This window comes from Euleptes europaea, chromosome 10, assembly GCF_029931775.1.
Source record: "Euleptes europaea isolate rEulEur1 chromosome 10, rEulEur1.hap1, whole genome shotgun sequence".
NCBI lineage: Eukaryota > Metazoa > Chordata > Lepidosauria > Squamata > Sphaerodactylidae > Euleptes > Euleptes europaea.
The window spans coordinates 63,534,666-63,558,881 of NC_079321.1; the positions used below are offsets into that span (position 1 = coordinate 63,534,666).

Below are 24,216 nucleotides of genomic sequence, written 5' to 3' on the forward strand. Positions count from 1 at the left end.
ATGGCAGGCGACGAAGCCAGCCCCCCTCAGGAAGAGCCACCCCACAATGGCCTACACTCCAAGGCCTGCCTCAGCCCTTTCCTCCCACCGACCCAGCCCGCCCTCACAGAAACCTGCCCCGAGTCTCCTTCAACCCAACTCCCTGCTTCGCCCAATAATTCAATTTCCGCCCCCCCCCCGGAAGCACGGACTGCCGAGCCAATAGGGACGCAGCGTCATACCAGCCGTTTGAGGCTTGAGCCAATAGGGACGCAGCGTCATACCAGCCGTTTGAGGCTTGAGCCAATAGGGACGCAGCGTCATACCAGCCGTTGGAGGCTTGAGCCAATAGGGACGCAGCGTCATACCAGCCGTTTGAGGCTTGAGCCAATAGGGACGCAGCGTCATACCAGCCGTTTGAGGCTTGAGCCAATAGGGACGCAGCGTCATACCAGCCGTTGGAGGCTTGAGCCAATAGGGACGCAGCGTCATACCAGCCGTTGGAGGCTTGAGCCAATAGGGACGCAGCATCATACCAGCCGTTGGAGGTTTGAGCCAATAGGGACGCAGCGTCATACCAGCCGTTTGAGGCTTGAGCCAATTAGAGGCGGCGATGTTAGGAAGCGCGCCTCAATATGGCGGCGCCCATGTTGTGATTAGTACCCTGGGGTTCTCGGTAGAGAGGCGCTCTGGGGGAAGCCTTGAGGGTCGCAGGGAAGATGCTGCGCGCCTCGCTCGGAGAGGTTAGGGAGGGTACGGCTGGGGTCGGCCATCCGTCGGGCGGGTCGAAACGTTCGCGTTGCTCTTGCCCTGCCTCTTTCTGCTTGCCGCGACGCTGTGTCGGCTTGTAAGCAGCGTGGGTTCCTGTTGCGAGTGCATGCTTCCTGTTCCCCAGTAGGGCTTAAGTGCCGGTAAGAGAGACGTGACAGCCGGAAAGGCAACATGAAAAGCTTTCCCAAGCTTCACCTGTTGTATTTCCCAGCATTTTCACTCAGCCCAAGTAATGCGCTTTCAATGCACTTTGAAGGTGGATTTTACTGTGTGAACGGTCAAAATCCAATTGCAAACAATCGTTAAGGTGGACTGAAAGTGCATCATTTGGGCTGTGTGAAAGTGCTAAGTATCGAACCATGCCAAGGAAGAAAATGTCAACTGTAGCCCAAATAAAGAGAAGTCTGTGTGCGTAAAATGTTGTCGAAGGCTTTCACGGTCAGAGTTCATTGGTTCTTGTAGGTTATCCGGGCTGTGTGACCGTGGTCTTGGTATTTTCTTTCCTGACGTTTCGCCAGCAGCTGCGGCAGGCATCTTCAGAGGAGTAACACTGAAGGACAGTGTCTCTCAGTGTCAAGTGTGTAGGAAGAGTAATATATAGTCAGGGGTTGGGTTTGAGCTGAATCATTGTCCTGCAAAAATTATCAAAGGTAATCTGCTAATCATTGTCCTGTAAGTATCAAGATAATGTGCTAATGAGGGTGTGGTATGTTAAGTGCCGTCTGTGTGTGTGTTAAGTGCCGTCAAGTTGCTTCCGACTCATGACGACCCTATGAATGAAAGTCCTCCAAAATGTCCTATCTTTGACAGCCCTGCTCAGATCCTGCAAATTGAAGGCTGTGGCTTACTTTATTGAGTCAATCCATCTCTTGGATTGAAGTCTAGAGACACCTTAAAGGCTAACAGATGTTATTCCATCATATGTTTTTGTGGGCTCTAGCCTGGTTCTTTGATGGAATAAAATGCTGTGAGTTTTTAAATTGTTGGACTTGTGTTTCTGCTTCAGCAGACTAACATGGTTATCCCTCTGAAACCTTAGACCATTGTACTACTGCTGTGGTCTCGTAATATGCAAGGATTTTGGCCACACCAGCTTTGAATACTAACTTGCTTTTAGTGCTTCTTCAGTAAGTTTCTTGCACATGGGTAAAAGCCAAAAAAAAAAAAAATTCAGTTATAATTCAGTCAAGAAAAGATAAATATCTGATACCTTTAGCTGTTAAGTAATTTCCAACATGAAAAAAGATTTATTTGGCTTCCTAAAAGTGCTGGGCAGACTTTCATGGGCAGAGAATTCCACAGTTGAGATACTACCACCCAGAAGATCCTCAATCTTGAATTGCAGGGTCTGGACAATATAACAAGTCCTGAAAATGCATGCTGTTCAGGGTGTAAACCAGACCTCTGTTTGTGCTAGGAATGGGTGTAGAGACAACGGTCATTTATGCATGTGAGTTTTACCTGAGGTTTGTTGCTGGCTAGACCCACACTTTCCTGTTGGGAATCTATGCACCAGCGGTCTCCAAGCTCAAATCAAGTCCCTGCCCCTTTAAATGTTGCTTTTTAATTGGCTTACTTGTAGTGCTTACTGTGAGAGGAAATCCAACCCAACTGCCACATAAAAAAGCATTTTGAGAACAACAACAAAACCCGGAGCAATCTGAAAAGGGGGGGGGATCCAAGCCTCAGTTTTAAAAAGCCTTTTTGTGCTCACAATGAGCTCTGAGGAAGCAGGAATTATTTAAATCCCTGCCTCTGGACATGCTGCCTTGCTTGCCCCGCACTTGGCCTTATGCTTAGGGGAGAGGGAAGAATTGGGTTAACAGAAGAATGGGAAGACCTGGACATTGCAAGGGCTGGCAGCGAGGTAATCTCTCATGGACGTAAAATTCATGTATAACTCAAAAAACCAACTGAGACAGACCGGGGGTGAATGTGAGTGAAAGTACCCACGTATAAATGACCAACATGTGTACAGCATCTATAATCACTGGTTATAAAGGGGGTTATGATAGTATTAAAAAAATTAAAACCTTAGCCATATGGGCTTGGTTCCAATTCAGCATTTCTGCAGATGGAATGGTTTTTGTATGCATAGTATGACTTTCTTGCCTCCCCCTTCCTGCTTTTCCAGTAGCAGCATTTCAGGAGGGGGCATTTTAGGCTGCAGATGGAGGACAGAAATGAGAACAGGTGGAAATCCTTCCATCTGTAGAAATATTCCTTTGACTTGAACCTATGGTAGGTGCTTGCCATGTAAAGAGAAATGCAATGTCGATCAATTTGAAGGGGAATTGATGTGGCGATTGTTTCATGGTCAGTGGCCCCCAGTCGTGGCTATTATCCAACATTCGTTGGAGCACTAGCAGTCCTGCTGACTTCTGTCATCTTTCTTGGAACATGTGATCAGATAACACTGTAGGAATTTATTTATTACCTAACACAAGATTTATGGGTAACAGAACCTGAATCTCAGTGAGAAAGGCTGGCTATAACTTAAGTCTATAAATGCATACATTTCAAGTCTAATTGCTGAACTGCCTCCCATGTTATTCCAGAAAGGCTTGGGACTATTTTATGCAATATATGTTTTAGTAGTTATTTTAATTACATTTTTCTACTCTTCTTAAAAGAAACTTGGGGTGGTGGACACAGTCCTCTCCTTGCCAGTATTATCCTCACAACCGGCCTATGAGAGATACTTGACAGAGAGGGACAGTTCCAAGATCAATCATTCAGCTTTGTTGCTGAGAGGGATGTGAGCACAGTTTTTTCTGACCCTAGTTCATTACCCTAACCACAGTTTTGATTCTATATAATTACCCACAAAGTTGTTTGCTCAGTCAATTATTTTGCCTTTTTAACATACAAAAGTACTGTATGCACGAAGTTCATTCCAAGTAGGAAACTGTTTCGGGAAACCTGATGTCTTTATTTCTCAATTTCTTTTAAAAATTGTCTGTCATCTCAGATTTCTGTAGCATTAAAAGAAGGCCAAGTGAGACCAGTAGAGCTCTGTCAGAAGTGTTTGGCCTTAATCAAGGACACCAAAGTGCTTAATGCTTATATCACTGTAACAGAGGACACAGCATTAAAGCAGGCTGAAGCATCTGAAAAAAGATACAGAAAAGGTAATTTCATCCTGCAGTATTTTTTGTGATCTTGACAGTTATTTTAAAAAAGTTGTACCAGCTGAGTTTAATTTAGTCTAGTGCAGGGCTCGACATATCCCAGGAACCAAATCTCCATGGCACCCAGAAATTTCATGGTTGTGCTTAGTATTTTCAGCAGTGATTTTATTGTAGTGTCTCTCAGCAGTTCTAAGTGGATGTACAAAGGGTTGGATCCAACCAGTATTTCCACAGGTGAAAAGGGAAGAAATGTTTTGGATCATGAGACCTGTCCTAACAAAAGCCATTTGGAATGGGAGCTGTAATAGGGAGAGGAATTGGCCAAGACTGAGCAAAAAAGCTGGCTAAGATCCAACCCAAAGTTTATCATTTTGCATTGAGCAGCCTATTCCTGAAGGGGAATGGATGTACGGCAGCTGGGAGCAGAGCAGCCACAGCACCTCCACAGAGGCTTCCTGGATGCTGACAGTAAAAATAAAACAATTTAAAATGTAAAATGGGGAAAATACTCTCAAAGAAAACAGCAAGGCTACTCCACTATAAAAGGTGGTGTAGCGACACTGCAACTGGAGGGGGCATTCCCAGGGTGAAAGGGATTAGGATGCTGCCTAAAGGCAGTTCCGCCACCGCCACCACCCCCGGAACGCTTGGGAACACCTCCCAAGATGCCGGCGCAGGGACTTGGAACACTGTGCTGGAACACTGCCAGGAGGCAACGCCACTGGCAGAGCCCTGCCTAGCAGCGTGGCATGCCAGGGCTGGCATGAATGCCCCCTGTGCCAGCATAAGTGCCCCTTATCCAGGGATAAATGGGCACTTACGCCAGTGCGGGGTTACGCCGGCTCCTATGCCAATTCGGCACCCCCCTTCAGGATTGCACTAAATGTTTTGTGGTATAACTTAATAATTGTTATAATTGTTCTTGTCATTGCTTGTTTGTATGCAGACTTTTACACCAGTCAGTGGTGGTGGATGAATTCACTTCTTAACCAGTTGCTTTCTGTAATAGGTCCAATATTCAATTAAATCAAGCTTTTGAAACATTAATGGCATTATTAAAAATTGGAGAGAGGTTAGGCTAGGGTTAGAGGTAAACTTTTGTTTTGGTGATGTCAACCAGGGTTACCCCTATATTCTGTATATACTACAATACTGTTGTCATAGCTTTAATAAAGTTATGAGAAACTGTGAAGAGCTTAAGATTTGGTTTGAGGATAGCAATCATTAGAAAGTTTAAAGCCCTAAAGGATAAAAAATGAGAGTACTCGTAGACCTTTTCCAGTCGTGGTAAGCGTGGGTCCAGTGGAGAGAGTGGATTTGAATCACGTCGCGGTCACCAGATGTGGGAATCGGAAAGAGCAAGGCAAGGCAGTCAGTATGATACAAGCAGACCTGGCATGTATAGCCAGCTGTCTTTTATTTATATCCTAACCAAAGCAGCAGAATTCAGTGCAACAGGCAAAGTCAGCAATTAGAATAGCTTGTACACTGTAATGGTACAATGTTGCAGATAGAGTACAGGGAGGAAGAAGCCTTTCCTTTGTTTAAGCCCTCTAAACAAAGGCAGTCTGAAGTGACGTGGTTTCCCAGCGCCGCTTGACTGACTGAGGAATGATGCAGAGGTTTCACCCGAGATGACGTGGGGGATGAAATCCCTACATTTGGGGCTGGTTCCAGTAGCCAAACAAAATTTGTCAAGGTCTGGTCTAGTGGTATGGCAGATTTATTACTTAGTTCTCAATGCACATTTGTTTGTACTGGCATTACGTGCCTGTCATGCTGTCTGTGTATTGTTAGCAGGAGTCATGTTCCATGATATTTAGCTGCTGTTATGCAGCCAAATCTTGGCCCAATTTGAACATGACACTGGCTAGGAAAAGGGCATGACTTTTGCATTTGCTCAGCCTCTTGCTTAAACTGGGCTACAACTTGTGCAAAACAGCTCTGCAAGCTCAGGTCACATGCCAGCACAGTATCCCCAAGGATTGCATATCTCTGGCAAGCGAAGTTCTTGTGACTGCTGCACATGCGTTACAACCCAGTTTAAACCAGACCATACAAAGTCCTGTGGTGGGTGTTTTGGCCTTGCTGCTGTCACATTTAAATCAGATCTCAAACAAAGAACCTGGATTATATTGTGTTAGTTTCAATGGTACGTGTACTTACATTGGGTCTTAAAAAAAACTCAACCAACCTAAAGCCCTAGCTGGCTTAAACAGAGTACTTTCATTTGGTCTATTTCGCATTCTTCCAGTTTACCTCAACTGAAACCAAGTATTCCTACTTGAGTGATTTGTAGAACAAAGTTCTGTTTAGCAAAATATTGAAAACAAACCTTGGTAAAAGGTTGGTTCTTGGACATTTGTATGCTGTACTTCCTTTAAAGAAACAGGGATATTACATACATGGGATTCCCACAGCATTTCCCATTCAGGTATTACTATTTATCTTAAGAGGTGAAACTACATCAGAAACTTTTTTTTAATGTGTCAAGTGCAACAGCAAGTTGCTGTTGGTATGACTGAGGCTCACTAAGATGTGTGTTGCAAATATTAAAGACCAACACAGGATTTGGCTGCCTGAAAATCAGTTTTGTTGGATGGAGGAACTCTCCAAATGATAAACAAAGTGACAAACTGTGTGTCCATGCACATTCAACCACACTGTCAGGGCAGATTATGTGACTGAACACAAGATTCCTAATGCAACCACAAAGAAATACCATATTGTCTTGCTTTGGTACGGTACAGCTACTTATCACTAAGCACAACAGTACCTGCAAAAGGGTATAAAATGAAAAGGGTTAGGATGCCTGATCCTACACTATTGAAGGAATGTACCTTGCTGCCTCTGAAAAGTAATGTAAATAAGATTCCATACATATAAGATTTAAAATGTCCTTGTGTTGTCCATAATGTAGGTCAGAGGCTGGGAGATTTAGATGGAATTCCTATTGCAGTGAAAGACAACTTCAGTACAATGGGTATTGAAACAACATGTGCATCCAATATGTTAAAAGGTAAATCGGGTTTTTTTTGGGGGGGGGTTGTTTTTTCATCTCAAATCATTTCAGGAAACAGACAGGACTGTTATTGTTTAGACATGAAAATGTATTCTTTCATATAACTATATCGATGTGTGGATTCATTGGATTATTGATATGCAGCTGCCCTAAATGAGCCCAAGGATTTGCTGTCAGAGTTGCATCAAGCAGGGTAGCTGTAGCTCAAGCCTATTTCTTTGCCAAATGAACACTTTTAAGGCTTTAAGATAACTGTAGGAATGATATTGTTCCTGCCTCTTTATCTTCTTTACAAGCACAGTTATTCTTTTACACGATTATTTTCATCATGTAAATTGGGCAGGAACCAGCGGAAGTTAAGAACATTCAGTGGGAGATGGTCAAACGTGTAGTTAATGCCCTTGGTGAAAGCCAGGGGTGGTGCCTGAGGAATGAAAGTTTCCTTCCTTTCCCTTCCTGAAGTACCCTTTTTGGCTCTTGGGGTCCATCAACCCTTAGGAATGGTGTGAAGGTCCTGAAAGGGGGGCTGGCATGGGGGAGAATTATAAAGAATTTTGTGCAAGCTGCCATGTCACAGGTACAAGCAGAATGAAATATAGTTGTGTTTTAATTTTGTGTGGATTATGCCTGTATAAATCCAACAAATCTTTTTGCATCTTTCTATGGATTGATTTTCTGATCCTTTTATGATAAATTTTATGCAGACTCTTTGGTATGCTGCTGATTACTTTAGTTGTATTCATTTCTACTGCTGTTGGCTTTCAGCTGGTGTTTAGGTAATACTGCAAATTTAGATTTTTAAAGGAGTTGTTGTTTTTACCTTGCTTCTGTTTCTCTGTTTGCTTTAAGTTTTGTTTCAATATTGTTAGCCACTTGGTGACTCAATAAAGTTTGCTAGATATAATTATTTTAAATGATTGCTTGAAGAAATTACTGTAGGCTTTGAAGTTTAAAAAATCTGCATGATATTGCAGTAGTCTGGTTCTGTGAATAATGTATTTCAGTAAATCCTCTGACATGGGGCAAATATACAACACATGTAAATATGCTAATATGTTTTTAGTACGTAAACTGCTCTAGCCAGCATGGCGTAGTGGTTAAGAGCAGTGGTTAGGAGCAGTGACCTGGAGAACCGGGTTTAATTCCCCACTCCTCCACATGAGCAGTGGATGCTAATCTGGTGAACTGAGTTGGTTTCCCCACTCCTCCACATGAATCTAGCATGTGACCTAAGGCTAATCACAGTTCACTTAGCGCTCTCTCAGCCTCGCCTACCTCACAGCCTCGCCTGCCTCACAAGGTGTCTGTTGTGGGAAGAGGAAGGGAAGGAGATTGTAAGCCGGTTTGATTCTTCCTTAAGTGGTAGAGAAAGTTGGCATATAAAAAACCAACTCTTATTCTCTTCTTCAGTTTTATATAAAACAAAGTTACACTACTCTATCTACATGTGCACACATATCCCTACCAGAATACAGTAGTGTAACCTACCAGAACATCACAAATGAGTGAGTGCAAGCCTTTGAATTCCCCAGGCCTCTTTGTCAGGCTGGATATTTACAAAAAAAGGAGGAGGCGGGATTGGGTTCATCCATCATGCCCTAAAATTCTGCAGCTCATAGCTTTCTTAAAATTGAGAGCAGTTGCAAATTTGAGCTTACACAGTGATTAGCTGCAGAACTGAGTTGAACCTGAGCCCCATAGGATGCAGAAGCAAAACTGGAAATCTCTAGCCAGCAGTTAATTGGAGCATTCCTCATTACTATCCAGAACACACAGGTTATTGTAAGGCTAAGACCAGCAGAAGACTCCTTGTATGCACAATACTAGAGATGGTTGTTAAATGATGCACTAGCTAGCAAGTCAATAAATACCTAATTTAGTAGCATTCTCTAGTAGTGGCTTTTTTGTAACTCATATAATCAGTCCTGTTAGTTGTAGAATCCCTTTCTTGGATGGTTTAATAAGTTATTTCCCAAAATAGAAATTTTTTGAAAAAGATTGAAAAAATCTAAACATAACAATATGTAAAGCCTTTCTAGGACATACAATTGTCCATAATCCAATTGCCCATTTTGTAAGAGCAAAATCCAGCTACTACGGTATTATGTCATAAAGTATTTGTGGTTTTTTTTCAGGTTATGTACCCCCTTACAATGCAACAGTAGTTCAGAAATTGCTGGATCAAGGAGCTATACTTATTGGGAAAACAAACCTAGATGAATTTGCTATGGGGTAAGTGCGGTGAAGGAGCCCCGTGGCACAGAGTGGTAAACTGCAGTACTGCTGTCCAAGCTCTGCTCACGACCTGAGTTTGATCCCAACGGAAGTCGGTTTCAGGTAGCTGGCTCAAGGTTGACTCAGCCTTCCATCCTTCTAAGGTCGGTAAAATGAGTACCCAGCTTGCTGGGGGTAAAGGGGAGACGACTGGCGAAGGCACTGGCAAACCACCTCGTAAAACAAAGTTTGCCTAGTAAACGTCGGGATGTGACGTCACCCCATGGGTCAGGAATGACCTAGTGCTTGCACAGGGGACCTTTACCTTTTTAAGTGCGGTGAAATCGCCACGCATGCTTCCTTGGCGCTTGCTGCTCTGTTTCGCTCTTGTTGAATTACAGGATTAATAATGCTTATCCTGGAGAACTGCAAGGAGATGACAGGCTGCTGAAGCCTTTGCATCCTTCACCCCTGGAAATCCAAAGGGAAACTTGTTCCTACTCTTATTTCTAAGGCAGTGGCCATGCAAATTCAAGCCTGTCTATGCAAACCTGGTGGTTGGAAATTACACTTTATCTTTGAGAAAAAAAGCCAAGATCTCCAGGTGTTTGAATATTGAACTAAATACATGATATTCTGTACTTGTGTGAAATTGCATCCCTAAACGTTTACCCAGTATTGGCATGTAAAATAATTTGGCTACTGTGGTTGAATGGGCATGCTGATTAACAGGGGTAATGATATCTCATTGTTTCTTCGGAGTTATGGAGCAGTTTCATAAATTATGTCCAGAATTATGAAGTTCCCATATCTTTTAATAAAACCACAGAAAAATCCTTTAAAAACTACAGATTTCTTACCCCTGAATTACCACTTTCAGTAGTCCACGTTATAGTGAATACATGTATGCATGTACAGTATAGCCTTTATACGTGCATTGAGTAACTCTTGTGTACATTTAATGCGCATTACTGCTCAGGGTGTGGTAGTAAGTCCACATTGATCCAGGTACTGGTCCCTGGTTTCATTTGTAAGGCTGTACATGTGTTCAGTATAGCATGCGAAAGCGGCTATTGTGTAAAGATATCAGAGTCTGGACTGACAACTGACGGACCTTTTGTGGTTCCACTCGGGAGCAAGCGGTTTCGAATACACTTCGATAGAGAAAAGATGGTTGAGCCCATCAATAAGCCTGTGCCTTCCTCCCCTCCAACTTGCTTTCTCTAGGTCTGGAAGTACAGATGGGGCGTTTGGACCGGTGAGGAACCCCTGGAGTTATTCACGGCAATACAGAGAAAAGTGCAGGCGAAACTCCAGCCTGCAGGATGAAGAGCTCAGCTGGCTGATAACAGGCGGGAGCTCTGGAGGCAGTGCAGCTGCAGTGTCATCTTCCACATGCTTTGCGTAAGAAGCATTTTTTAATGGTTTCTAATTTAAAATCATAGTGCTACTAATTAAGTGTTTAGTGCCAAACGTTTGCCAAGTGCCAAACAGTACCCAGAGGCTACACAGCTTCTAACTAGTACTTGAAATTTATTCTGGACCAGACAGGATTAAAGTGGATCAAAAGGAGTCATGAGGACATAGTAATCCCCCACCTTGACTTTTTAGATCCCAAGGCTTGACAGATCATTTTGTTCTAAATTCTTTTTTATAATCTCAACATGAGCTCTTTGTGCTGCTTGAAAAGAAGTTTGTGGCAATAAGGAGCAAGGATGTTGCTGATCTTCCTAGCCTTTGCTATTTGAGAAGTGCCATGACATCAAAAACCTGTGCAGCACCTCAACCTCACAAAAACAAACCTTTTGATTTGGTTAAATCTACAACATCCTTAATGATGAAATACCTTTTGATGGCAATGTGAGCGAATAGTCTGAAAATCTCACTCTAACACTTATAAGAACATAACAAAGGCCCTGCTGGATCAGACCAAGGCCCATCAAGTCCAGCAGTCTGTTCACACAGTGGCCAATCAGGTGCCTCTAGGAAGCCACTAACAAGAAGAGTGCAGCAGCACCATCCTGCCTGTGTTCCACCGCACCCCATATAATAGGCATGCTCCTCTGATACTAGAGAGAATAGGTATGCAGCATGACTAATATCTCTTTCTAACTAACAGCCATGAAAACCCTTCTTCTCCATGAATATGTCCACTCCCCTCTTAAAGCCCTCCAAGCTGGCAGCCATCACCACATCCTGGGGCAGGGAGTTCCACAATTTAACTATGCGTTGTGTGAAAAAATACTTCCTTTTATCTGTTTTGAATCTCTCACCTTCCAGCTTTAGCAGATGACCCCAGGTTCTAGTATTATGGGAGAGGGAGAAAAATTTCTCCCTGTCCACTCTCTCCAAACCATGCATAATTTTATAGACCTCTATCATGTCTCCCCTTAACCACCTTCTTTCCAAGCTAAACAGCCCTAAGCGTCTTAACCGCTCCCCATAGGACAGTTGCTCTAGTCCCCTAATCATTTTGGTTGCTCTTTTCTGCACTTCTGATTCTAGGTTTATTCTCACTGACATAACTGACAATAAGAATTTCTTTAAAAGCTAAAAAAGGGGGTGGGGAGGGGGAATAACTAAAAGATACCCAGTTTTTGATAAACTGGCACTATCGAGTTTGGGCCATGGTTATTTGGTAAAAACAAGGAATATACAAATAGAAAAAAATGCTTGCTGGAGATATGTGATAAACATATGAAGGCACAGCATGAATTTCTTTAATTTGCTCATATTTTGTTTCATCTTCACTATGCCACCGTCAGCATCTGTATGCATACCATTCCACTCCATGTGCCTGATGAGTTAGCATTTTTAACATTTAACAATGAAATTCTTTGCTGAGTTGAAATGGGCTTAGACTGGAGTAACTTCAAAGGACTGCATTGCATATGAACTAGACTGACTGTTCTTTATTAAAGGTCATTTATTCTGTATATTATTAGAATGAATCTACCTTTGGTGTCATTCATAGGTATAAGGGCAAAGCCAACTGTGACCTGAAGTCTGTTCCTAACGATAACTTTTTTTCTCATCCCATAGGGCACTGGGATCTGATAGTGGGGGGTCAACCAGGAATCCAGCCTCTCTCTGTGGAGTTGTTGGTTTGAAGCCAACATATGGCTTAATTTCCCGTCATGGCCTCATTCCACTTGTGAATTCTATGGATGTGCCAGGCATTTTGACAAGATGTGTGGATGATGCAGCGACTATGTTGGGTATGACGAATGTACTTGTTTCCCCAGGGCAGTTGTCTCAAAACTAATTTAGTTCCAGTAGTGTACTCTTTTCTGGAGCTTAAAATTTCTTTGCTTCTTTCAGGAGTACTTGGTGGACATGATCCAAAAGACTCAACGACGGTACAGGACCCCTTTCATCCATTCCAGCTACCCAGTATTACAGATACAAGTCATCTCTGCATAGGCATACCAAAGGTGACTACGGTATATAATTGGTCACTGGACAGGAGTGACTGAACTGGCACCAAAACAACATTTAATTGGTATCCTAATTCATACTAGGATGTCCTCACCTGGATGCCCCAGGCTAGCCCAATCTTGTCAGATCTCCGAAGCTAAGTATGGTTGGCCCTGGTTAGTATTTGGATGGGAGACCTCCAAGGAAAAGCCAGGGTTGCCACGCAGAGGCAGGCAGTAACAAACTGCCCCTGAATGTCTCTTGCCTTGAAAGCCCCACGGGGTCACCATAAGCAGCTGCAATTTGATGGCACTTTCCTCCACCACCAGTTCATTTGGGGAGGGTTGTAGGAGGGTCTTGAAGGCACTTTCATACATAATCCATATGACTGAGATACTTTGTAATCTGAAGAAACAGACCATTCGCTCACTGAGGTGGGTAATCTTGAATACTTTATTCCTCAGCATCCAATTCTATACACATCCCTCTCCCAAAATAGCAGGAAAGATAACCTCCCCTTTGTGTAACATATGTTGCTCTAGCTGAACATCCATGTGAAGAAGGATCATCCCCAAACAACCATTACTATATTGTAAGCATGACTTTGGTCTTGAACTGTCATGCCAATAATTTAATCATCTAGATCAGTAACCATTGTTTATAATGAAACATATAATATCAATATATATATTTACATACATTATTTTATGTGAAACAGTACGTGTGCATTTTTGTTTTGAAATAACATTTATGCAATAATAATTTATGGAAGCAAAAGCACTCCTCCTGTGCCTTGCCCACCACTGATTGCGGAATTGGGCCTTGCACAGTATGGCTATTAGAATGCAAAGTGTTATGTTGCTTCACACCTTTCCATCACCACTACATGAAACTCCTTAGTCTGCATTTGGGTTTGTGCAGAGCTGTCACTGACAACCCTGGCTCTTTTTTATTATTATTATTATTATTATTATTATTGATGAGCTCCCTGCCGGTGATTATGCCCTTATTCATCATCCCAACTCTTTGGGCTAGAAACTGTTGTGACTCATCTCAGCCATTCCCAAATGGTTTGCAAAGGTGGCCTTCTGAAGCAAGCTTCATTTTGGCACTGAATCTGTAACTAGAATTGATTGGGCACACAGTGTCCCAACTGGCTGCCAAAGGAAACACGGTCGCATAATAATTAAAGAGATCTGCAATTCAGAGAGAACAAATTTGCACGCCCAAGTTTTCTTTGACATACTTGAAGCAACCTGAGGGTTTTTTCCCAACACATCAGCTTGGATGAGCACCGTAAAAATACTCAGAAAGAGGGTTAATGCCACTGCAATTTTCTTCCCTTCCCAAGGAATACAATGCGCCAGAATTGTCAAGTGAAACGCTGGCAGTGTGGTCCAAGGCAGCCGACCTCTTTGAGAAAGCAGGCGCCAAAGTGGTTGAAGTGAGTCTGCCCCACACTTGTTACTCAATTGTCTGTTACCATGTCCTGTGCGCAGCTGAAGTAGCATCAAACATGGCCCGATTTGATGGTCTGGAGTATGGTAAGGCTTCTTTTCAGCAAACATTAATATTTGTGTAAGTTCGTTTCTGACCATAGTTAGGCAACTGTGTAATATAAACTTTGACTTTGATCATGCACAGATTGCTGCGAGTGCAGTGGGGGTGAACACATGAAGCTGCCTTCTACAGAATCAGACCCTTGGTCCATCAAAGTCAGTATTGTCTACTCTGACTGGCAGCGGCGCTCCAGGGTCTCAGGCAGAGGTCTTTCACTTCACCTACTTGCCTAGTCCCTTTAACTGGAGATGCGGGGGATTGAACCTGGGACCTTCTGCATGCCAAGCAGTTGCTCTACCACTGAGCCACGGCCCCTCCCCATGATTTTTGTCAGTGGGCCACCATCCAAGAGGATCAGATAACCTTTATTGGCATAATAAAATTGATCACAAGGTCAGAGATAAACAGATAATACATATCTAGATTAAAATTGAGTTTGAATCTTTTTATATATATATATAAATTTTTTATTCTCACAATTTTTTACTGTTGGGTAACTTTTCAGCAACACATTCATTTAATAGATAATACAAAAGAAAAATTTAACTGTGTCATCGAAAAGCATTTTCATCTAATAATAAAAAGATGTTAAAATAAAAGATTTCCCCCTCATCTTCCTCCATCTTACTATAAATTTATCTACTCTTTTGTGTAGAAGTTCTAATCCAAGAAAATACGTCAAACTTGGTTACTAAATTAATTCTAAATTATCTAGTTCATTACAATTAATACCTGTTTATTAATTTAATATAGTAACAAATTTTTATTTCAGAAATATTGTTAAAGTAAAAGGATTAGATCAATAGTAGCAAAATTCACTAGTCATCATTTAATTCCCTATTTAGCCCTCCGTATCTCTCTATCACCCATGAACTGCATGCTTCCTTTTGATTTTATTCTTGCTGTGAGTTTTTGTTTTTCCAACACTTCTGATATTTTTAGGTTCTGGTCTTTTTTGTTCAAGTGTCAAGGCCAACTCCTTTTTCTCCTCTTCTTCTTGTTGTTGTTGCTCATGGTTAAGACCAGCTAGATCTTTTTCATGGTTTTTCAGAAAATTTTCCACATCCTCCTGTGAAGTGATAGTAAATCTGACCTCTTGGTAGGTAAAAATAAGTCTCTGTGGAAAGATCCAGCAAAATCTTATTCCATTCTTCTTCAGTGTCCCAAAAAATTCTTTGTAGATGTTTCTCTTCATCATCAAATGTTGCCGGATATCCTTAAGAATTATGAGTGGGTTTCCTTTCACTGACAAAGGATTGTCATAAAAAGTTTGCATAATATAATCTTTCATCCTGATGTCATAGAAGGAGATCATAATGTCCCTGGCCTTTGTCTTCTCCAATCTAGTGGGTAAAGGAATTCTGTATATTTTGTTTATTGCATAGTCCAGATTTTGTTCATTTATATGAGTCAGGTCAGCCAATGATTTTATGATGGTTGTTCTGGTACCTCCCAGTTCTTCTGGAAAATTACGAAGATGTACGTTTGATTGTCTTTGTTTCATCTCCATCATAGCTAGTTGGTCCTTGGCATTTTCTTGTTGGGAATGCATAGCTTGGATTTGTTTATCTTGAATTATCTGTTTGTTTTTGATATCTTTCTGTTCTTCAGCTGCCTTTTTAATTGAGATGTCCATTTTTCCCATATCAGTTTTCATTGTAGAGACTTGAGATTTCATATTTTTAATATCACTTGTCAAAATGTCCAATTTCTGACTAGACTGGTTAGTGGTTTGGGTTAGACTAGTCAATATGCTGGTTAGCTGAACCAGTTGTTGAGATACTTACTCATATTGTTTGGTAAAGGCATCAGTGTGTTTTGCTAGCATTTCCTGTATCATATCGTCGACCTTTTCCATGTTTATTTCTGAAAATAATTCCAAAAATTCACCAGTATCGAAGGAGTGTTGTTTTAAGTATGTTGGCAGGAGCCGAGACCTTTCCTATTCATCAATTTTATGGTTACCGGGGTTAAATGACTGCAGATTCTTCTCTCCGTTGTAAAACAATTAGTGTGGTTTTAAAGAACCATCAAGTTTTACTGACACTCTAGTTCGGCTGTAAAAGAGGGAGTGAGCAGGGTGTTGTTGAATTGCGGACCGTCCGTCGTCCCCTCTCGTTAGATTCCAGGTGGTAGGAATATTTTGGCCATTGCACAAGGGAGACGCACTTCTGATCCTACGAATTCCTGTGATAGTCTTTCCCCTTCAGTCTCGATGGTTTCGCTTGGTGAAGCTGCGAGAGTGTTTCCTTGCTGTCTTCCGGTTCTCAAAACAGAGTTCTCAAAACGTTTTCCAGGGAAAACGTGGCTGGAGGACATTCTTGAATCAGAAAGACGTCAGCTCCAGAGGAATTTATCCCGTTCGCTCCCACCCCTTTTAGCACCTTGGCATCTAATTGGTAGCTAGAGTGTCTTTCAAATGTCCCGTTTGTTATGTCTAAGTAGAGATCGGATAGATAGGGCTCCTGCCGTTTAACTATAGTCTTTAAAAATACAAAGTCACTTGTATTCTGGGCGGAGAGGTGCGGATTGCATTGATGGTTATATCAATCTTTCAAAACGTCTGATTCAAGGTAAAAACAAAAGAGTTCTTGTAACTTACTCAGATTTTGGATGGTGAGGGTTTCATTTCAATGATATTGTTCTTTAAGTGTTGATAGATAAAGGAGGTCGAAGCCTCAAGCCAAGAAAACGTTCATGGCGATGGTAGTCCTCTCAAATGCCTGTGGGACAACATTCCATATCTCCGGGAGGCTTATAGGCGCTCTCAGAGAATATGGGAGTCAAAAACTACTCTTCGTGGCTGCAGAGGAAATCCTGCTCCCCAGTCCCCTAGTTGGAGCTGGGGTGGGGTGTTTAATTTCACCCCTATTCAAACATATCTTGGAGTCCCTCAGAATCCTGAGAGACATCTTGCTTGGACCAGCGCTGTACCGGAAGTTCCAAAATTGAGTTTGAATCTTAACCTTAACAACTTCTGCCAAAAACTCCGCCACCTTCACCGTAGCATCAGTTGTAATGTCGTTCAGCAAGAATTGGCAAGTGGATGTTCTATAAGGGGCCATCCATTTGCTGATTAAGGGTAATATAAAATTTTTACGGGGGTTTTCATGTAAACGGCAATCTAAAATAATGTGATGTAGGGCTTCTGGCTGGTCTGTTCCACATGGACATACCCTCTTGTTAAAGGGAGTCTTAGTGAACCTCCCATATAAAACCTTAGATGGAAAGGAATTGAGTCGAGCTAGTATAAATACTCTCCATTGAAGAGGTTCCTCAAGTGTACTAAAATATTGCTGCATCCTTCCGGGTAATATTGATAAACCCATTTTAAGTGGGGAACATACTGGTGGAGTGAGCGGGCATATTTTCTGATATTGGTGATCTAAGAGTCGTTTGATTATATAAAACGCTGCTTTTTCCTCTAGCATTAATAATTCATCCAGGTTAATTTCAATTTGATTAAGTTTGGCTAAAATTGCCGAGAACCAGCTGGCCCTATATGGATCCTTCAGAAGATGGAACATTAGATCTTTCAAGTTGGCTCTAAAGTAGATTTTAATCCAGTATTTAAAAGCCAATATCCAGGCTTTTGTCTCTATTATATTGTGGCCACCATCCAAGAGGAGCAGCAGTTCGGTCTGGATCAGGCAGCCCCTCTCCACTTGTGCCCATGGGACTCTACATGGGATCCAATCCCTGGTTTTCAACCCCTGGTTTCCAAACCAACTAGGGTATAATATCACAACTTAGCACTGGTCTATGTCCTTTTTCTTTAATTAACAATATGAGCTACATTTGTTCTGTCTCTGTAGCTGGTCCCATGTCTCTTCCCCCCTCCCTCCTTTCACGGAGGGACTGCCCGGCGGAGCACTTACCGGGTGGGACTCCTGCCCATCCCTCGGCGCGAGGACGGAGCCGGTTGTTCCGATGCCCGAGAAACCCCCGAGGGAGCCATCTGCCTGGCCAAGGGCAGGTAGAGCCGGGCAGAGCGGCAACGCAGCCCAGCAACGGCAGGGCTCAAGAATCGCCGCCTCCGAGAGCTGCGCCCGGCCCCCCTGCTCAGCTGCAGCCTCTCCCGGCGGGGAAAGAGCCGGGCGAGGAAAAGCCAGAGAGGCGGGAAGGTGCGAGCGGGGGAGGCGGGGCAGGAACCGCCAAACAGCTGAGCCAGGACCGCGGCTTCGCTGAGGGGGAGGGCGGGACGCAGGCGCTGGTGGGGGATGATCGGGGGAGCCCCAGCAGGGCAGGAGGGGAGGATCAGAAAGGGGCGGGACCCCAGGGGGCTTGGCCTATATGACCCGGGAGGGGCGCGGAGGCCGAGGAGGAAGAGGCGGTCTGCTGTGGAGTGTGGGCTCAGTGGAGCAGAGACCGGCCGTGGGGTGGAGAGGAGTGGAGAAAGTCCTTCCTCAACTCCCATTCTGAGGCCAAGGAAGCACCCTCGGAGTCGAACCGGCCAGAGCGCGGGGCTAAGAGGCGGGGCCTAAGGGACGTACCCTCACAGTATCTTTTTCTGGAGCTAGATTTTCCAGAACTGGTGACTGTATGATAACGTGTGCATATACATGTGCTCATGTAAACAGTTGTAAAGAAACATGGCAAGCTGGAACACAAGACCAGCAGCCTCTGAAAGCAGCAGATCAATCAGACATCAGATGGAAAACTTCAAAGTTGTGGGTGAGATAGTGAAACACACCTCCTTGCTATATAATTGAAAATTGCTGGCCTGTGTTATACATTATCACAGTCCAGTGTGCTTAGTAGCTAGATCTGCTATTGAAAATTGATACCAATGCATTAGAAGCAATGTTTGCATAATTTAAGCTGCAGCTCTTTAGTATTAAAACACGTTTTAATACTAAAATTTAACTGCATTCTATAACTTGTGCTTTCCTTTCTTCTCCTTCCTCCCCGACTCCCCAGTGGCAGAATGGACAGACAAAAACATGAATAGTTTTCCCCGGTCTTCAGGTTGTCCAATTAGCTGATGTCAACAAGGCCGGCAGCCGCCTAAATCCTGCACAGCTCAGACCCTAATGCAGTCCCTGGTCCTTACTCTTAGTTGAGCTTGACATTTGGGGTTGAAGCTCCCAAAAAGGCACACTAAGAGTACAGATGGCTTCTGGGAAAGGAATGGTCCTTTGCCTAGGAGAATCCACTGTGCATATCTGGCCTTAGGAGCAGACAGAAGCCTCTAGTGTGGTTGTAGGTTTATTGCATATTTTATGGAAATGATCGGCTCTGAGGATGGGAGACAAACCTTCACCCTGCAGAGTTGAGTTAACCTCAACTATTGCCTTTTGGGAGGGGGCAGTGGCTCAGTGGTACAGCATCTGCTTGGCATGCAGAAGATCCCAGGTTCAATCCCCAACATGTCCAGTTAAAAAGGATCAAGTTGCAGGTGATATGAAAGACCTCAGCCTGCTACCCTGGACAGCCGTTGCCAGTCAGAGTAAGCAATACTGCCCTTGATGGACCAATGGTCTAATTCAGTATAAGGCAGCTTAATGTGTTCATTGTAGCAAAAAAGCAAGGATTATTGCATAGCAGTTCAAAGACTGATGATCTGATACAAAGCTGGCTAAGCTATGCAAGGCGTGGTTCAGCCGAAGTTAAGCCACAGTGTGCAGGAGTCTGTATTAAAAACCAAAGCCAGCTGTTTAACAAAAAAAAAAACCCTTTGAAGACTACTTGAGCTGCTTATGTATCACTGTCTGAGTCACGAATCACAGCATGTAACCAATTGTCTGGAGTAGATGCAGATTCATTGATATCAGAAGAAATGTGCCTCCCACTCCAGTGAGCCATCATCTCTGAAATGCATTTTAATCAAAGAAAGATCAGATATGTATCAAAGCCTCTTTAGCTTCATGAAAAGTCTTTCACTGACTCCAGCTGCTGGGTGTGGTTTCTGTCTTATCATTATTTCTAGGAACATGTTTTTTATTATGACAGAAATGTTGTCGCAGCTGTGTCCTTAGAAGAGTGTACTCTGCAGCACAGAGTACATGCATTGTTCAACTCTATTGTTAGTCTGTGCTCAAGGTCAACCGATGAGGGAATACAGTGTTATTGAAATAACCCTGAACTCCTTTTGCAAAGTACAGGAGCGGGAATCAGGTAACTCTCCTCATATAGCCCCTTGAATTGCATTGTTTGGTACCCCTGTACTCTCCAGTGCCAGGCCAGCTGAAATATTGTATTCAAACATCTTGTTTCCCACAGGCTGTTTCCAAGCAGTTTATTATTAGATTAACTAATGTGGGTAAATCCCATGTTCTATTTTAAGGGATTGTTTTATATTTGATAGCCACCTTGGGTGTTCTTTTTATCAGAAAGGCAGAATATAAATAGGAAGAGTCTGCTGGTTCAGAGTTAGGGTCCATCTAGTCCAGCATCCTGTTTCACTCAGGGACCAGCCAGGTGTACATGGAAGGCCTACAGCAGGGCACATAAGCCAAGGTGTCACTCTTGTTACTGGCATAGTAAGTGATAGTAGCACTGGAAATTATTGTGACTTAAAATGCTATCTGCACAGCACTAATATACAGATGTGTTTTTAAATGGTTATGTGTAGGGCTATTTTATAACTGGCATGAATGTAAGTAATCTTACGAGTCTGCTGAACAGAAATATAAGCTGTAAGTGTGGGCCCATGATACTCGCAGGGGGGAATTCCATCTCCCACCCACCTTTTCACTGGGCTCCTTGGCAGACACCGCTGGGCCCACTGCAGCTCCTGGGCTTGTTGGCAGCTGCCGCCAACCCCACTGCGGCTCCCAGGCGCCACCAATGTCTATGCCAAAGGTAGGTGCGTTCTCTACACTTGCACAGAGAATGCTTTTTTATTTGGGGGGCAATTTAAATCCCCCAGTGTATTTTTGTTAACATTTCAGATCTTTTTGCAAACCTGGGGGGTGCCCCAAGTTTGCAGAAAAATCTGTTCGTTGTCAGTGTGGCCCCAATCTGCAGATTTAAGTATCTGCGAACTTAGCTATTAAATACATAGAGCTCTGTTAATCCATATTTGTGGTGGATACTGGAATAAACATTAACTAGATTTCTTGGACAGTACAAAAGCAAGTTGCAGGTTGCACTCGAGATCACAAAGATCATGCATACAGTGCTTAACCGGATCACCTTAACAGAAACCAAATTTTTTTACACAATAGCCACAGATCATCACAACATTTCCATCTTCCTCTGATAACTATCACTTAAGGAATGTTTTCCCCTGTTTCCACTGGTGTGGCAAGTGTGTTCCTACTAGTTAATATCTGTTAAATTTCTAATCCTGTAGGTAACTATTATTGATGTATACAGGCCTGCCAACATCAGTAGGCTACTTCAGTGTGTGTATTCCAGTTGTAGGAACAATAGACAGTAAGTTATCCGGGTTGTGTGACTCTCCGAGACACTGTCCTTCAGTGTTACTCCTCTGAAGATGCCTGCCACAGCTGTGGGCGAAACGTCAGGAAAGAAAATACCAAGACCACGGTCACACAACCCTGATAACCTACAAGAACCGATGAACTCTGACCGTGAAAGCCTTCGACAATAGACAGTAAGTTCTAGAACTTCTGCACAGATATTCCTGCATCTGTGGAAGCACACTTGAAGTACACTGTCTTATGGGCCATTTGACCGCCTGGCTAGCTACCTGAAACGGCCGCTGGTCCTTAGTCACTTTTAAGCTGTTCTGCCAAGGAGCAAACAGGATGCCGTGGCATCTAGCTGTCTGACACAACAGCGTACAAACTGATACACTCCGGTGATTTCTGTTGGTTATGCATGAGGTCATTTTGAACGGCTCTTGGACACATTCCCCAAATTGCTGGTGACTTTTAATTTCAGGGCATCGCAGCCGTGCTGACAAGTCCACCGAAGCCTTGTATGCAGCAACGCGCCGGGAAGGCTTTAATGATGTTGTAAGGGGACGAATTCTGTCGGGAAACTATTTCTTGCTAAAACAGTAAGTTCAGCACATTTTAAAGCTCAGATCTACAAAGCCAGCATTTTATTTGTTGTGCAGTTAAGGATGAAATTACTCATGCTGGACAGTTTTTTCCACCTAGTTAAGGCAATATTATTATTGCTGATTCTGCTATAGCTGTATTATACAGCAAAACACTGTTTCCTAAAATTCTTCATTATCTAATAGGTGGATTGTGGTTTTCTTCTCACACTGTCTCCTAGCTGGGAGCTTATTGGTGCTTTCATTAATCTAAGATGTCTGTATGTATACGTATTAAAAACAAGTTTCTTTCTTCTGGTAAACAAGATAATTCAGAAGTTTGTTTGCTGTGGACAGGTGAGGCACTCCCTTGCAGTCTCATTTGACTGACCGGGGAGAGGCAAGGCTGTTTTTGTTTTGTTTTTTAGTTTAGTTTAGTTTTGTTTTTTAGTTCAACTTAGTGCCTTAAGAAACATCAAAGTACATTCTATATTGCAGGTTGAATCCTGAAATATGTTGGTGGAGGGCAGTGATGGTCACAGGTGTTCCCCTCTTTTTCCTTCCCCCAGCAGTTGCTTCTGACCCTGGAAAAGTTGATTCATGGGGTCATGGGACCCACATGGGGTAATAGCCATGCAGGCTAGTGGGCTGCAGGAAGGAGTGGAAAGGGAACAAAATTGCTTCCTCTTCTTTTCAGAGGAGCTGTGCTGATGGAAGAGGGAGCGATTTCGCCCTCTTCCCCCTCCTCACTGCAGCCAACTGACTTGTAAGGCTGTTACTCCATGGTGGTTCTGCCATATTCCTGGGCTCAGAAGGAATTGCTTGTGGGGGAGGGGAAAGGAAAGACCTGCAGTTCTCACACCAGCAGATCCCTGGATCCAATGCTGGATATAAAGAGAAATTTGGTTAGCTGTGATGTGGAAACATACCAGGAACAGGAACCGCGAAATCCAATATGGCAGTGAGCTACAGATGGTGCTGTAGAAAAGCATTCAGAAGACCTTGTGTGTTATGGATAGATAGATAATTTAAGCTGATTAACAATGGGCAGGTTGGAGAAAATGCCTTTTCTTGAGCAACAGCCTCAGAAGAATTGAGTTCCTACTGTAACTTGGACACATCCCTCTCAGCTCTCATTCAGCTCTAGTACTGGAAGACTGGCAGTCACTTTCCTGGTCTCACTTCTCACAGGAGGGTTTTTTGTTTGTTTGTTTTGTCTTTTAGGAATTACGAGACCTATTTCATTAAAGCCCAGAAAGTGAGAAGACTCATTGCTGCTGATTTTGCAAAAGTCTTCAGTTCCGGTGTTGACATTCTGCTCACTCCAACTACTCTCAGCCACAGTGTGCCATATGTAGAGTTCATCAAAGAAGATAATAGAACCCGCAGCGCCCAGGATGACCTTTTCACTCAGGCTGCTAACATGGCTGGTAACAATTCACTGTTTTTTTCTTTTTCTCCCTCTCCCTCCAGTCTTTGTCACTTCCACTCAGCCATCTTTGTGATCTGGAAGGTTCCAGCAGTGCTGTACAACCTCTGATCCTTAAAAAAATTATATCCACGCTGATTTCCTCAGATACTCCACTGACCCAGGACTATTTTGTCCCGTATCCACCACCTCATCAGCCTGATCAGTATACAGGGCTCATAACACTGCTATATCAAAACAGTTTGGATAGCTTGAAAGCATCCTTCCATTGAGGATTTTGAAATGGATTCTGTGAGGCCATTCAGTTCAGGGCAGATAGCTATAGCCTGGGTTTTATGATCAACCAATGAGTTATCATCGATTGGTGCCACTAAAGGTATCTTTTGTCTTTCAGGGCTACCAGCTGTAAGCGTTCCTTCAGCCCTCTCTGAGGGAGGCTTGCCACTCGGGCTGCAGTTTATTGGCCGTGCATTCTGTGAGCTGCAGCTTCTCACTGTAGCTAAGTGGTTTGAAGAGCAAGTCCAGTTCCCGGCGATTCAGCTACAGGAACAGATAATGGAACAGGTTGATGCTGTCTCTCAAGAGGAGAAATCAGCATCTTTCCCCTGATCTAAGACTGGAAATGATTAACTATACAGATTCTGAAGCAGCCTACATCTGTGTTCAAAGATTCAAGAATACAATTTCTATATGAAAAAGGCTCTGATTCAAGAAGCAAATACATTAGAATGGAATACAAAGA

General features: G+C 43.1%; 1 protein-coding gene across 1 annotated transcript; it reads left to right on the top strand.

Annotated features, from left to right (window-relative positions):
- On the top strand, positions 1-24,216 carry QRSL1 (glutaminyl-tRNA amidotransferase subunit QRSL1). Its single transcript, XM_056856196.1, has 11 exons — positions 1-594; positions 3,722-3,881; positions 6,802-6,900; positions 9,039-9,135; positions 10,345-10,521; positions 12,160-12,335; positions 12,439-12,551; positions 13,886-14,078; positions 21,946-22,063; positions 23,270-23,475; positions 23,869-24,216. Exons 1-11 carry the CDS (start codon positions 1-3, stop codon positions 24,081-24,083), a joined length of 2,148 nt encoding a protein of 715 aa, XP_056712174.1. The 3' UTR covers positions 24,084-24,216.